Source organism: Paralichthys olivaceus, chromosome 14 (genome assembly GCF_024713975.1).
Source record: "Paralichthys olivaceus isolate ysfri-2021 chromosome 14, ASM2471397v2, whole genome shotgun sequence".
Lineage (NCBI taxonomy): Eukaryota > Metazoa > Chordata > Actinopteri > Pleuronectiformes > Paralichthyidae > Paralichthys > Paralichthys olivaceus.
In genome coordinates, this window is record NC_091106.1 from 10,536,633 (window position 1) to 10,551,451 (window position 14,819).

Sequence of the window (14,819 nt, forward strand, 5' to 3'; positions counted from 1 at the left end):
GTATTGTAAGTTATTAGTAAAAATAAAAAGTATTGAAGTAAGTAGGTTACTCATTATGCAAAGTTGTCAATTTCAAAATAAGTGTTGCATCAATTAATAAAAATGTGCTCCTATTTTGAATATTACTATTAATTAATTAAGTAGTTTAAACTCTAATAAATGCATCATCATCATCATTATTATTCTTATTATTATTATTGCAGTCCACCACATTTATCTATCATCAGCAGTATCATATTATTATTACTATTTTATCGTAGTATTATTATTATATATCGTAGATTAAATTATTATTGAAGTAGATAACAATAACAATATCGATCTAGTTTTGCTATTTGAGACCTTTGAACGCTAGAGGGCGCCCTGTTGACACCTGCCCACCACTTCCTGTTTTGTGACCTCTGACCTCTGAGCTAGTGTCGGGTCGGCTCCCTCTCAGGAGGAGGACTCTGCGGGCTGGAGAATGGAGTCACTCCTTCAGATGAGTCGGTTATTAAAGATGTCTCAGTAGCTTTAGCAGCAGCTACACCTTCCCTCTGACAGGACTGACGGAGGCGGGCGGTCTCACAGCCGCTGTCAGAAAACACGGAGCTAGCTTAGTCGGATTTGTTTTGCTACATAGCCAGTTAGCTCTTGGCTAGTCTGCTAGCTAGCAGCCTGTCACCGCTAACTTAGGAAAGCATTGCTGTGCTCAGGAAACTCGGCGTGAATCACATGACCAGCGAGCGCATCTCTGTCCGGGAGACTCCGGGATCGAGCCTCTGTCACAATGTGTCCGAGCTCAGTTTCACCGAGTAACGGAACAAGCATCCGTAAAGTATCCCGTCATACTGAGCTAGCTCATCTGACTTAGCTTCCAGCTCACCACCGCCCACACCTCAGGCAGCAGAGCACAGTGAGAGCGCTGTCGGGGTTTCGGTTTGGACGAGCTAACCGGACCGGCGTCAGCTGACGGAGGCCACCGAGGCTAACGTCAACCAGCATCCACCGCTTGCGACGGGATAACGTGTCCAAGGACCATGGCTACCGTCACAGACCTGCAAACCAAATACAGCAAGCTGGCACAGGAGTACTCCAAGGTAAGACACAGCTATCACTGCCCCTGTCATGACGTTAGCTGTCAGCGATGAGCAGGAAGGACAGTCAGTGCCCATGTGTTGTTAGCATTAGCCACCCTTTAACGAGTGGTGACACTGACAGATCAGTGCTGCAGACATTACTAAAGAATACATCAAACCTGATTGTGTTCCAGCAGTGTGAGTGTTGAGGTGTTGTTCATGATCTTTATGCTCATTTGTGTCATGGAGGCTGTAAACTAGTTCATGGTATTGCTTTACTCTGAGAGGTTCTAATGCTACATGCTACATACAGACATTAGAAAGACAATGACACTAGAAATGGTTTAGTAACACTTTACACAAACTAAAGCCTTTAAGCCTTAAAGTAGATTAAATCAGTTAGAACTTGTTCAATGACGCCAGATTACTGTTTGTAGGGTGTGAATGATAAGTCTGAGTTTATACAGCCTCGATCATTCAAAGTGCTCAACAGAACAGTTTTTCCATTCATCAATTCACACGCATTCAAACGCATTCACACACTGCCAGCTCAGCTGTCGGGAGCAATTTGGGGTTTAGTATCTTGCCCAAGTACACTTAGGCATGCAGGATGGGGGACACTGCAATCCGGGATCAAACTAGTGACCTTCTGGTTAGTGGATGACCCACTCTATCACTGACAATGGCATTCTGAGATACGATTAGATATGTTGTGGTTATAACTGCTGTCATTTCTTGATGAGTAACATTCCAATTTGTTTACGTTGTAAAATGATCTTATTCCTAAGAGATTGTCTAAAGTGCATCGAATCTCCACCTGCTGGGCCCACATTAGATGCCATATCATTCACTCATAGCATTTGGCGATGTGGCCACAAATAGTTTTTGCACTATTCGTTATGGGCGGAGAATGACAAACAAACAATTTTACAAATCTGAAGTAAATCAATTATTTCTTATACCTCCTCACTGTGTTTACACAATAAATACAAATTACTTTATATTAGGCTTTTGTTATATTGCTGTTTGCCACTGATGAAAATTCTGTTGCATTACTTTTGATATTGTTATTGCCCAGCTTGACTTGCTCATAAACTTAACTGCTTTAGTGTTGTTAATACCAGTCACTCTTGTGACATTTCAAGTTGACAGTAACAACCCTGTTGTGCAAATGTTATACTGGTAACTTATCAATGAGTAACAGTAAAGTCTGTATTTTCTCCTGTGAGCTTTATGTGCCCTTTGTTTCTGTGTCAGCTGACAGCACAGGGAGCATGTGTTGTTTCCTGTTCTGCTCTGATCTCCCCGTTAACCAAGCATCTCTTTCCTGCACAGAAAGTGCTGACTGTGTAGCTGTCACAACTGTGGTTAACAGACACAGAGTGAAATGCCTTGAGTTTTACATATTTTCATGCAGAATAGGATTAAAAACTGCCTTTCCATCTCAACCTTGATCACTGATGATGATGTTTTATATTGTATTTATGTCTTATCTCAACAGTTTCCTTTGTCTTTTCACAGCTCCGTGCCCAGAATCAGGTGCTAAAGAAGGCAGTAGTAGATGAACAGGCCAACTCTGTCTCACTAAAGGTAAATTGACATATTCAAATAATATGAGTATGATCAGAGCCATAGATAATTGCTGTAAACACCAACATAATCATATTTGCTGAACAAATTCAGAGGGCCAACTAATTGGACTGTACTTGTTGCTATGGCGCTATTAGTTATGTTATAATTCATTGTGTAATTATGTTTTACACAATGAAAACTGTACCTCCTGTGCCTTTTTTCAATCAAAGCAAGAACTCACATTTCTACAGCAGTTACTCTAAATCATTGGTAAAAAGAAGACGTGCAGACATGTTATCTGTAACATGTGTTTCTCACTAGACAAATGTTTATTTGTCACCAGGAGCAGCTGAAGCAGAGGGACCAGAGCCTGAGGAAACAGGAGCAGGAGATGGACAGTCTCAGCTTTAGGAACCAACAACTAGCCAAGAGGGTGGAGCTACTGCAAGAGGAGCTAGCCACCAGTGAAGCCAAGGGCAAAAAGGGGAAGGTGATCATTTGGGGAAATAAAAGCATGTAACGACTCAGTATGGTAGAGAATGTACAGGATGCACTGTTCTTTTTGTAATGAACGTTCAAATTAATTTGATAGCTGAGACATTAGCTTTGCTTTAGAGTGATATTTGAAATCTTCAAGCTCAGTAATGATTATGATCAAACACTAATGTTTGTGGAGCTAAATTACTGTAGTCAGCAGTCCCTAATGTATCTGTAATTCCTGCAGAGTAAAGGAGACTCTCCCTCACAGCATGGCCTGCAGACACAGAATGTATTTGATGAGGACCTGCAGAAGAAGATAGAAGAAAATGAGCGACTTCATATCCAAGTAGGAAACCATGCTGTGTTAATATTCGTCTATCATTGCTCTGGGTACACAGTATTTAAAGTTAATGCACCGGGGAAGCAGTGCATGTGATGGCTCTGTGTTCTGCTGTACGCTCAGTTTTATGAAGCAGATGAGCAGCATAGGAGGCAGGAGGCTGAGCTGAGGACACGACTACAGGAGCTGGAGAAAGACTCTGATCAGCACCAGGCTGTTGTGGACGGACTCACCACCAAGTACATGGAAAATATCGAGCGGCTGCAGAGCGACAAAGCTCGCTTAGAGGTGAGGATCACCAGGATGAGGATGAAGTACATGAAATCCAGTTCAGTTTCTATGACATTCCATAAAATGTGTGTATTTTACTTTGTTTTGAAAGGTGAAAGCACAGACTCTGGAGAGGGAAGCAAAGGAGTGCAGAATGCGAACAGAAGAGTGGTATATCTACTTCTTATTCACAATTTGAGAGTAATGTAATTGATCAATGTGGTGGAAGAATTTGCGTATAGACATTTTCAGACACAAACTCCAGAGAATAACTACAGACTTTTTACAAGGGGGCCAGGTGGAAAGAGTCTGCAGAAAGTCCAGAGGCTTTCAATTGGACATCTCTGGGGTTCAGAGCATGTCTGAAAGCAGCTTTAGAAACATCATCATTGTGCCTAGTCGCTTGGTGAGAATCCTGAAGAGAATTTTACTCAGGTGCTTGGGGAAAAAACTCCAGAGAATGTCCACAGGAACTGACTCGGACATTTGCATTCTCTAATACAGCCCCTCTGGATGATTTCAGGAGTTCAGTGTCTGAAAGCAGCTTATGATACTAATTGAAATTATGCGTGACTGACGTGTGTCTGACATGAACCATGACCGTACATTTTTGCAAATTGTAGTTTTGACTCTCAGACTGAATTACAGCTTACGTGTGATCCATTGAAAAGTGTATTGTAATCTGTTTTGTTCTATTATTTTTGGTCTGTGTCTACAGTCAGCAGCAGTTGAGGCGGTGCCAGTCAGAGCTGAACAAACAGGTGAAACAGAGCAGCAGTGTTATCCAGGAGAAAGTGCCCTTCAATGACACCAGTGAGTATCACTCGGACAAAAACAACCTGCTACGGAGCAGGCGTCTATTTGCGAACACTGATGTCTGTGTCACTGATACTTAACAGCATTCTGCCCAGGAGTAAACTGTGTAATGCTACACCACACAATATCGCACAGGAGGAGGAGGCAGGAGGCTAAACAATTTATATTTGTCAAGTCCGTAAAGTTCAGTGCAGGGGCCGAGGATCTGCTCTGGTTTTAAATGCTCTTCTCTGTCATCCTGCAGAATTTAGTGACTACAACAGCCTAAACGTTCCACCACACAATCGACGGCACCAGGTGAGTGAGAGAACAAACCAAAGAGTTACTGGGTGTATTGTAAGTTCTATAATGTCACATAAAGAACATCTCTCGACATGTCTCTATTAAAACCGCTTCACTTTATTAGAATAGAACTGGGTACAGATTATGTCATGATATTGTACTATAGGTTGCTAAAGGTTTTCATTTGTTCACTCTAAAATTTTAATTTCTGTTTAGAAGAAATTAAATCTTTCATTTATTTTTATTTATTTACACCTTCATTTAATTTGACCCAGTAACGTCTATACTGATGCTTACAGAAATCTCACTATTGCTGCCTTTATATAGATACCAATATTATTCATATAGAGCCTGTAGTTGCATATATACATATATATATACACACACACACACACACACACACACACACACACTATTAATTTATATTTAGTTGGAGGGGGGTCTCTCTCTCTTTAGAGGCCACCATGTTTTTTTTTTACTGAAGGCTACCCCAGGTTCTCTCTCATGTTTGGAAGGGGAGTGTAAGATGAGGAGTATTCAGCTGCAACATGCAACTTCACCTCTAGATGTCACTAAATTCTACACACTGAACCTTTAATTCATAAAGCTTTATGATTTAACATATGTTGTGTGTTCTTCTGTGGATACAGATTAAGTCCCGGGATGTGGCAGGTCAAGCTTTGAGCTTTATTCAGGACCTGGTCGCTGCTCTGTTGAACTTCCACTCGTACACCGAGCAGAGGGTTCACATCTATCCCCTGGACTCCTCCATTGAGCCCATCTCCCCTCTGAACCAGAAGGTGAGGCTACCCCACCACAAGAGACAACGTCTGTCAGGAATACAGTTACAACTGGTTCTGCATGTTGAGGATTATCCAATGCAACTTGGAAGCTTTATTTTTCTCTTTACCCAGTTTTCTCAGTACCTTCATGAGAACGCAGCCTATGTGCGCCCCCTGGAGGACAGCTTCCTGCAGTTACACGAAAGCATCACAGAAGACACTGTCACAGTATTGGTGAGTGGTATTTAGACAGGGAAATGTTGTTGCTTGTTTATATTTAAACACTAATTGTGGTTATTTTTGTTGAATTGAAGGAGACTGTGGTGAAGCTGAAGAGCTTTGCTGATAATTTCTCCTCGTACACCCACTTCCTGCAAAAGATTCTTCCCTACCAGCTGAAAAGGTCAGCCTTCCATGTGTGTGTTAGTGATAAAGAAATGCAGTGGTGGAGGCTGCACTTAAGACTGTCTCCTCTTTTCCTTTCAGCCTCGAAGAAGAGAGTGACGCCGCTCTTAGTACTGCTGCTCTCACTGCGAAAAACCAGGAGCTGCAGAGCGACATGAAAAGAATTACATCTGTGTTTGAGAAACTGAAGAACTACATTAACCTTTTGGCCTTACCCAGTATGTTATTATCTGAGCTGTTTTTACATGAAACTTCCATAGCTGGAATATCTACCTTACAAATTCATGTCAATTTAAATACAGAATTTGCTCATTTTTAAAAGAATGGCTTCTTTTCTGCACTGTGTCTCAGGTGTTCAGCAGGACGCCATGCCACAGAGCAGCACCTCAGCGGTCTTCACCCAGCTGGCTGCCTGCCTTCACAGTCTCCACGATGCCATTAAAGGTGAGCAGTGCTGTGAGTCCATTTTGACCCACAGTCATTCACGACCAGCACAAAATAGCGCAGCCGTTCCCTCATGTGATCGCCTCACTGTTGCTGCCGTTCGTTAAAGTCACACTCGCATCTTCTGTTTGCACAACAATACACCACCTGAACAGTTGTTGTAGAGTAAATATCCAGAAGCTTCAGTGTAGCGTGAACACTGCAGTGCTCTACAGTCAGAAAGAGTCAGCCAACACATTTAATGTTTTAATTTAATTAGTATGTTTGTTTTTTAGTGATTGTGGCGAAATTTATCCACTGATTCCAGAAATTGTGTCAAATTTGGTGCATTTTGGAAACGCGATACGTTCAATATTAATAAACTTAATTAACAGGCGACCAGTGCTCTGTAGCAGCAGTGGCTAGAACTCATCAATACAAGTTACTTTGTTGACTGTGCATTCACAACAACAGCAATAACAACTGATTCTCCAATATGGGGTTTCTGCGTCTGGATTAACAGGTGATCAGCTCTTTGTGCAGCAGCAGTGGCTTCAGGGTTCTGGGGACTGAATCCAGCCGCAGCTCTTTACTTGCTGCAGCTCAGTTATAATCAAGCATATCAAGCAAACCGCCCATTCTAAACAAGCATGTACGGCCACTTCTTATGGCCGCTGCACTAGCCTACACAAAACCTGCCGTTTTACACAATGAAAATATATAAAATAAAGTTCATTCATGGGAAATATGCTGTGTTAATGCCTCTCCTGTTTCTCCTTCTTGTTTGTCCAGAGATGTCAAAGCATTACAACCAGAAGGCTGGCTTAGAGCAGGAGCTCCCCACCATCACCCAGAAGCTCTGCACCACCTCAGAGTGTCTGCTGGGATCTCTGGGCTCGCTGACCAGCAGCACTGGCAAGGTACAGCCAACAGAGGGCAGGCAGCCGCCAGTTTTATGTTTCCTTTACTGCGTGTTCAGTCAGTGTGTGTGTTCTTTGATAGCTGTAATTCATAAAGGCTTAATTGCAAATCGCAGTGAATTTTCACTGCAACTGGATTATGTTGGTGAATTGCCACCGATGTGATAACGCAGAACGGCAGGACTCAGGTGGGCAGATCTGAGATGTTCAAAGATACTGTCCAAATCACAGTTTGTACAGCTGCTCCCCAGTCAGAGTAAAGGGATTAAATGATTTCTCTTTGTGGACCAAGTTGACTGTTGGCTAATGTGTGTGTGCTGATGGGAGGCACAGTGGTGGGTTGCAGCGCTGAATAACACGCTGGCACGGGATGTGTGGAGTGAGCTGCATTTTGTGAGTGATCGTCTCTGCAGGAAAATGCTTAATAGCTCAGATGTTTATCACCACGGACACTTTGTGGTGGCATCACTTCTCTGCTGTAAACACACTGGTTAACGCTGCGCATCTGCACTGAGAAACATGAGAATTAATTAGCCTTTCGTTCTCTTTTGTTTGAATAAAAAAGATAATATTATCACCGTTTTGTTGCAGATCGCCACTTTCTTCAGCAACAACTTGGATTTCTTCACATCCTCAGGATACAGTACGAGAACCAGCACACTAGCCCTCAACCCCTTGCAAGCAGAGAGTATGTTGGCCAACAAGAAGAAAGCGGCCGCTTATATTCAAGCAATCAAAAAGGTTTGTATGCATTTAAAGCTGTTGGGCATACCCAGGTCTGGGCTGGTGACGATAAAAGTCCACAGAGTTTTGAATAGTCAAAGAAAGCATCAGTGCTGGTGAATAAATAATACATGTAAATAAATGACTGTTGTCCGATGATTTATTGTTTCTTTATTCAGCCCAGGCCACAGTCCGTTGCATACAAAGAAGCCCTGACGAACCGTCGTATACTCACCAGTTCCACTGAGAGCAGAGAGGGTCTCACTCAACAGGTATGACTCTCGACTCTGAAACTCCTTCTGTAAACTATTTCTGTTAAGAATTTATTCATTTAAAGTTTTTGCTTTTAAGTTTTAAAGGGGGTTACATCCATCCAAGAGCTACAACCAGGCAGTGAGTGTTATGTGGGCAATATAACCTCGAATGAGTCAGCGTGCTAGTGGTGTAATAACGCAGAGATAAAATCAAAATGGTTCCACATGCAGTTATGTTTATTGTCGCTTTGTTTACTATGAGGCACATGAAGATTAAAGAACGCATGAAATGTAGAAAAACTGGAAGCGGCAGAGCAACAGCATCAACAGTTGTTGAGAAAACATTAAGGTATGGAACAGTCGGTCATAAAAGCACAGAAATGTACAAAAATCAGGGTCTTGAATAGATAAAACACAGTCATGTGGTATTTCAGATGTGGTGCAGAAAGTTGTTCATTAAAGAGCGGTTGTGAAGATTTGAGAAACTTGGACCTGAGGTTGTTGATATTCTGTCCTCAGAGAGTTCAGTGTCTTTTTTCCCTTTTCCTTTGTGTGCTTTGGTCGATATTACCCTTATTAAATTTCAGTACCAGGGTTTCTATCACAACCACAAAGTCATGGAATTAATCTATAAAGTTAGAGCTTGTTGGGTTTCTGATCTTTAAGCCTCCTGATCTGGGAACAATCAAGTGCTGGGGATCTTTTATATTGGCACATAAATGTAGTTTTTTAAAGTCTATGGATCAGATTATGTTTTTAAATGTGTATGTGGTTTGTTATATAGTTTTCCTCGTTCCCTCCTAAACACCGTTGCCCTTTCACTCCTCCCAACCTCTGCTCAGCCCTCTTCCCACAAGCTCACTGTCCACTCCTCTCCTCTCCCCTCCGGCCTCCTGCAGGTGATGCAGAGCCAGGAGAAGATCGCTCGACTGGAGCAGGAGAAGGAGCACTGGCTACTGGAGGCCCAGCTGGGGAAGGTGCGGTTGGAAAAAGAGAACCAGCGCATTGCGGACCTGGAAGTGCAGCTCGCGGCGGCTCTAGGGGGAAGTCCGAACTCCCTGACAGCTGCAGCCAGCACGCTGGCTCAGAGCCACGAGGAAGCGGAGATGGAGCAGAAAGCGGCAGGGAAAGAGGCTACGCTGTGCACCAGCCTGGTACAGTCACTCCGCTGCCTGTTGTTTACTTTTTCACTTGCAGAGGAAAAATTTTCAGCCTGTGTCACTAGCGTCTGATTTGCTTCAACAAAGGGAGTATTATCATTCTTTTCTCGTGGCTCCCCCGCTTAACAAGTTTTTGCTTCATAAAACTTCAATGCGCTGATGTGGCAGAACAGAAGATTACTGTTGTTTATTCAAGTCGATGCAGAGTTAACAACCCAGAACTGTTTGTCGTACTCGTCTACTTGTGGATTATCTAAATTTGGGATTAGGACTTTCAACAATGCTCAAAGACACTTTACAGGATTAAAAAAAGCAGAAAGCAGATAAAAACTATGATTATAAAACATACATCATAATAACATTTAAATATAAGATACAAGTCATAATCATCCTCTGTCCGGTGTTAGATACAAAGTTACTAGGGGATTGGCAGGGGAAACTCTGAAGAATGTCAGACATTTGTGTTCTCACTTACAGCCCTTCCAGAGAATGTCAGGAGATTATCCGGAGTTCAGTTCAATGTGTGAAAGCAGCTTCAGTGAGCTAGAAGGGGGGTTGGTACTGTCTGGAGGGATTTTCGACTGAGCAGAAGGACTTAGAATTGGATCCACTGTGCGACAGGGAGCGCGTTTCGTTTCGGGTGGTGATGTGGTCACATGAGTGGGTTTTGTTGGTTTGCTTCAGCAGTGTTAGAGACCTGTCTGTGAACATCTGATTTATGATTCGCTCTCTGACACGTTTCTCTGTTTTATGATGTCGTTTCCAGGTCGGCATGTTGTGCACCACATCGACAGTTGAACACGTGAGTTGTCGTACACTTACCCAATAAACAGAGCTGCCAAAGTTGGTCATCGAAATAGCATCTTATCTCTGTGGATGTTGTGTCTGTGTTTGCAGGTGGGAGATGAGGAGTCCAGGGAGCAGCTGATAAAGACTCACTACATGGTCAGAGTGGGAGAACTCACCACCCAGCTGCAGATTTCAGACAGTAAAGCTGTGCACTTTCATTCTGAGGTGAAGCTCTTACTACAGTGCTTTTATTAACCGCATCTTAAAGCAACTCTTGATCGCACATAGCCTTTGTAACATTTCATGTAATCCGGAGAGAGGTATGGAAACTTATAACCTCTCTAAACATTTAGTACAGAACAGTCACTTCCCTCGTGTTCCTTTCTATAAATACAACTATACGACTATTTTATGTCTGCCTCTATAATACAGAAACAGAAGTTAACTTTGTTCTTCTTTTTATTCTCACATAATTACCATGTTTGCCTTTTTTTTAAACTCACAAACTGAGGCATAATATATTTTTTGTGTTACACTGAAGCTTGATCTGAATTTAGATGCTTGTCTAAGTGACTTCCTGTGGCACTGTGACTAACTGGCATGTCAGTCAACCTCATTTTGTATCATAGCAACAGGAAAGCTCCTGATCTTGAGTCTGTATCTCAGGTATTAAACTGTCACTTTTTCCCTGTGTGCATTTTCAGCAAGATCCTAAAATGGATGCATTTTCCAAAGAAATGTTTGTTGCAGTTTTTCTCTAAACTGTGCGAGAAACGTATCAGCGGAAAGCAGATGTTTACTTTGCTTTTGTTCTTCCTAGTGTCGCGCTTTGGCCAAGAGATTAGCCATAGCAGAAAAATCGCGGGAGACACTGAGCGAAGAGGTCAAAGTGGCTAATCAGAACATCACACGCTTGCAGGTAAAATGTAGTCACTTTGTGAAAGAGCTTCCAGTTTAAGTATAGACATCAGCCTCCCTCCTCACTCATATTGTAACTGTGTCTTCTGTCATCCAGGATGAACTGACTACAACTAAGAGGAGCTATGAGGACCAGCTCAGCATGATGAGCGACCACCTGTGCAGCATGAACGAGACTTTGAGCAAGCAGAGAGAGGAAATCGACACGCTCAAACTGGGCAGCAAGGTACACACAGACAGATTTCTGTTATTTCTGCTTTTCCGGCTTTTGAATTCAAGTTTGTTTTTAGCGGCCACACTATCACTCTGTGTAAATAAATCTAAATGGTCCATCGCTAAAGAGCAGTGATAAAACAGGACTTCTTCAAAGAGTGTGAAGGATAGTTTCAGCAAAATGTGACGTTGTAAAGTTTCTGTCAGTTATGAGGTGAACCGGGGAGGTCAGCTGTGGTGTGTGGAGGTTGCTCGTGGGTCTAATGGGATCAGCACCTGCAGGAACCATCTGAAATAGTCATTAAGTTCAAGCTGCAGAAACGGAGAGGCCTTTCAAAGCGAGCATGCTCCTGCATGTTACACACACACACACACACACACACACACACACACACACACACACACACACACACACACACACACACACACACACACACACTGCTGCATGTTGGGAAGTTGCAGGACAGGACACGCTTGGCTATGATTTTCTCTCTTGAAGTCCAGAAACCAGCCTCGGCATGTCTTTTGATTTTGGAACAGAATGCGAAATCAAACCTGAGCCATGTCTGCTTACTGCACTTGAATGCAACACAGTGCTTTTAATCCTAACCCTGGATGTGTGAACTGAGTCATGTGTTTTTTTTTGTTTCCCTTAGGGAAATGCCAAAAAGAACAAAGGTCGCTAGAGCTGCTCTCGAAACTCTGGCTCCATTTGGTGTCACAAAGGTCACCTTGAGTGATGAGCTGGACTGTGGAGCCTCCTGGCAGAGTCCTGGTACCAACACACCCACTGTCTCCAAACCACAGGACGGTCACATGAGCCTCAGATTCCTCTGCTGACAGTGGAAGTACAAGTGAACTGCATTGAGGCTGCAACGCGTTTGACTGAAGAAGCTTCTGTTTTCCCCCCTTTTCCTCAACACAGCACCAGTTTTAACAAACACGATTCCTTGAAGAAATCAGCTGAATCTTCTGAAACTGCACCGGAAGCTGCTACTTGACCTTTTGCACCAGGCAGAGTGGGAGAGAAACTGCTTTCCTGAGAAAGAGAAAGATAAACAGCTGACAACAGTAGAAGTTGCTCACTCAAGTCAAGACTTGAAGACCAATCAGTGTGTGTACATTTCCCGCTTTGTGTACATGTGAGAGAAATGAAACTGCTCATCTGTGAGAGCAGGTGAACAGAGCAAATGTCGGTGTTGCTGTATGTGTGTTGTGTCATTTTGTGACTGTGGCACCAGGCTGTGCAACATGTTCGTACTGTTTACGCTTAGATTTTTTTTTAGATCAAATTTGAGACTATTAATGCAAATGGTTCCAATGTCTTCATAAAGCAAAATACCCCTTCTAACACACCCATACATCATGAGCTTCTATGAATAAGGGCTTTAAACCCCGAATGAACAAATGACAGAGACACACTTGAAGTAATTCTACATCTTGGGAACATTTCAATCCTCTCAAAGAGGAGAACAGAAAAAAAGAAGTCTGCCCTGAAGCTCTGATTATCGGTGTCTACCGAGACAAAAAGGGTGAGATGGGCAGGTCGGAGCTCGTAACACGGTGTCAGTCTGTCTCTGTGAAGTTACAAGGCGTTTTTATCACCAAAGTCAGTGTGGATGTGCACTGGCGAGGCACCAGTCTCTACATTCATGTTGTAATATGTATGGATAAAAAGGGTTAACATGAATATTCACCCATTTCAAATCATGATATAATTGTGCTGTATAATTCTTACAAAATATATATAAAAGGCATTTATCCAGAGGTTACAAATCTTTATTTTACACAAAATTGGGAAAACTAAATCTGCATTCATTTATCTCATGGCCTGTTTCCTGGGAGTTGTCATACAGGAGTCAACACAGTGCCAGTGCTGCTTGAGCAATCTGGTTCATGAGTCATGGCAAAGTGCAGTGAGCATTTACAGTAAAAGAGAATGTCTCCTGCTTGTAGTGACACGAGACAGCTGAAAGAAAAGAAGCAGTGATGATGACTATTCAAACCTTCTTCACTTGCCAGCAAACCTCTTAATCACAGAGATTTACCAACACAGCCCTGAACTGATAAAAGAATACTTGTGTTCTCACAGTGTAACCCATCGAAAAGCACATATAAATATGTGTCACATAATAAAGAGCTTGCTCGACACTAAAATGCGTCTTCAGATTTATCTGCTCAGTAATGATGCTGACCTAACTTTTCATGCAACATTTTAGGGAGTTGGGGGAGACTGGAATTTTAAATTGCCTATAATTTAAAAAAAAAAAAAAAAACACCCTGTAACACACCCTCACCACTGAGAATTGAGGCAGCGCCATTAAACAGGACATATGAGAAGTGGAGGATTACTGTTTGATGCCGTCACTTTGTTTTGTAAGGGGGAACTTGTCAATTTAGTGGAATTTATGATGCGTTCATGTACTCTGGGTATTCAGCTGGAGAGGTCGAAGCAATAAAAAGTAGTGATAACTACCACTTGTTTGTACACTGAAGAGATACAGGCAGAAATACTGAAAAAACTATTGTTTTCATCCTTATTTTCAACCCACCAAGCACATGAGTCTGCAGAATTATTATTATTAGTGACCCACCCAAATCCCCTGCTTCAAAATATATGTCTTTACTTCTCTAATACAGGACAGACTTTGAAGTAGTTTTGTGTATCTTAAGTGAGCATGATGAAAAGACAAGTGGTTACTTATATTCTTCATGATATATGGCCTGCTTTATCTTTTTATTATCCTGTTTTAGTGTCTGTGATTCACCCTAAATCCAAAGTTGCTCTCTAACAGTCAGCGGGGGTGGAGCAGTGTGCCTTCAGTCTGTGGACCGAGATGAACATGTCTTCTTCATGTGTCTTAGGATAAGCTAGAGCAGAGGTCAACAACAGGGTCAAACTGCAGGAGACATCCCCACCAGATAATTTTAATGATAACAATTAATAATGTTCATTTTTATTTTACCATATCGGACTGAGACATTGACCTTCACAGTCTTAGGTTCTGATCTCTGTGATGGCAACAACTTTCAGAGAATCACTGCCTCTTTAGCAATTTGTCTACAAAATAAAAGCACACATTTTGTTGCTGCAATGCTTTAGATCGCACAGAATTACAGAGCTTTTATTTTGAACAGTTGTAAACTCCTGTCTGAAGATTGTGTGGATTGCTCAACAGACCTCTAAAATAGCTGACATACAATGTATGAAAAAATAGCAATAGTTAATTAAATGATTCAAACTTTGTATATAAACCACACACATGAACAGTTATATTCAGTTTCACATTATAAAAAACATTGTAACACTTTCACTGCAGATAAACCATGTAGGATGAACACAAAGTGTTTTAACGTCACTCTGCACCACAGACTCCCTAATGACAAGGAATAAAGCAGCTCTGGAGCATTAAG

The 14,819-nt window shown here is 42.1% G+C and overlaps 1 protein-coding gene across 4 annotated transcripts; it reads left to right on the forward strand.

Annotated features, from left to right (window-relative positions):
• The first annotated feature begins 394 nt into the window (after window positions 1-394).
• ppp1r21 (protein phosphatase 1, regulatory subunit 21) lies at window positions 395-13,562 on the forward strand. Of its 4 annotated transcripts, none has more exons than XM_069538356.1 (22): window positions 395-1,079; window positions 2,580-2,648; window positions 2,974-3,120; window positions 3,355-3,456; window positions 3,574-3,738; window positions 3,833-3,891; window positions 4,439-4,533; window positions 4,781-4,833; window positions 5,469-5,618; window positions 5,733-5,834; window positions 5,915-6,003; window positions 6,087-6,223; window positions 6,357-6,449; window positions 7,221-7,348; window positions 7,940-8,089; window positions 8,251-8,343; window positions 9,168-9,479; window positions 10,252-10,287; window positions 10,383-10,499; window positions 11,095-11,193; window positions 11,290-11,418; window positions 12,062-13,562. In XM_069538356.1, the coding sequence occupies exons 1-22, from the start codon at window positions 1,020-1,022 to the stop codon at window positions 12,089-12,091; spliced, it is 2,415 nt and encodes an 804-aa protein (XP_069394457.1). In that variant the 5' UTR covers window positions 395-1,019; the 3' UTR covers window positions 12,092-13,562. The 4 variants fall into 4 exon arrangements, with proteins under 4 accessions (XP_069394457.1, XP_019951618.2, XP_069394458.1 ...); XM_020096059.2 differs by having other exon boundaries at window positions 9,225-9,479; XM_069538357.1 differs by having other exon boundaries at window positions 396-1,079; window positions 3,379-3,456.
• The last annotated feature ends 1,257 nt before the right edge of the window (window positions 13,563-14,819 follow it).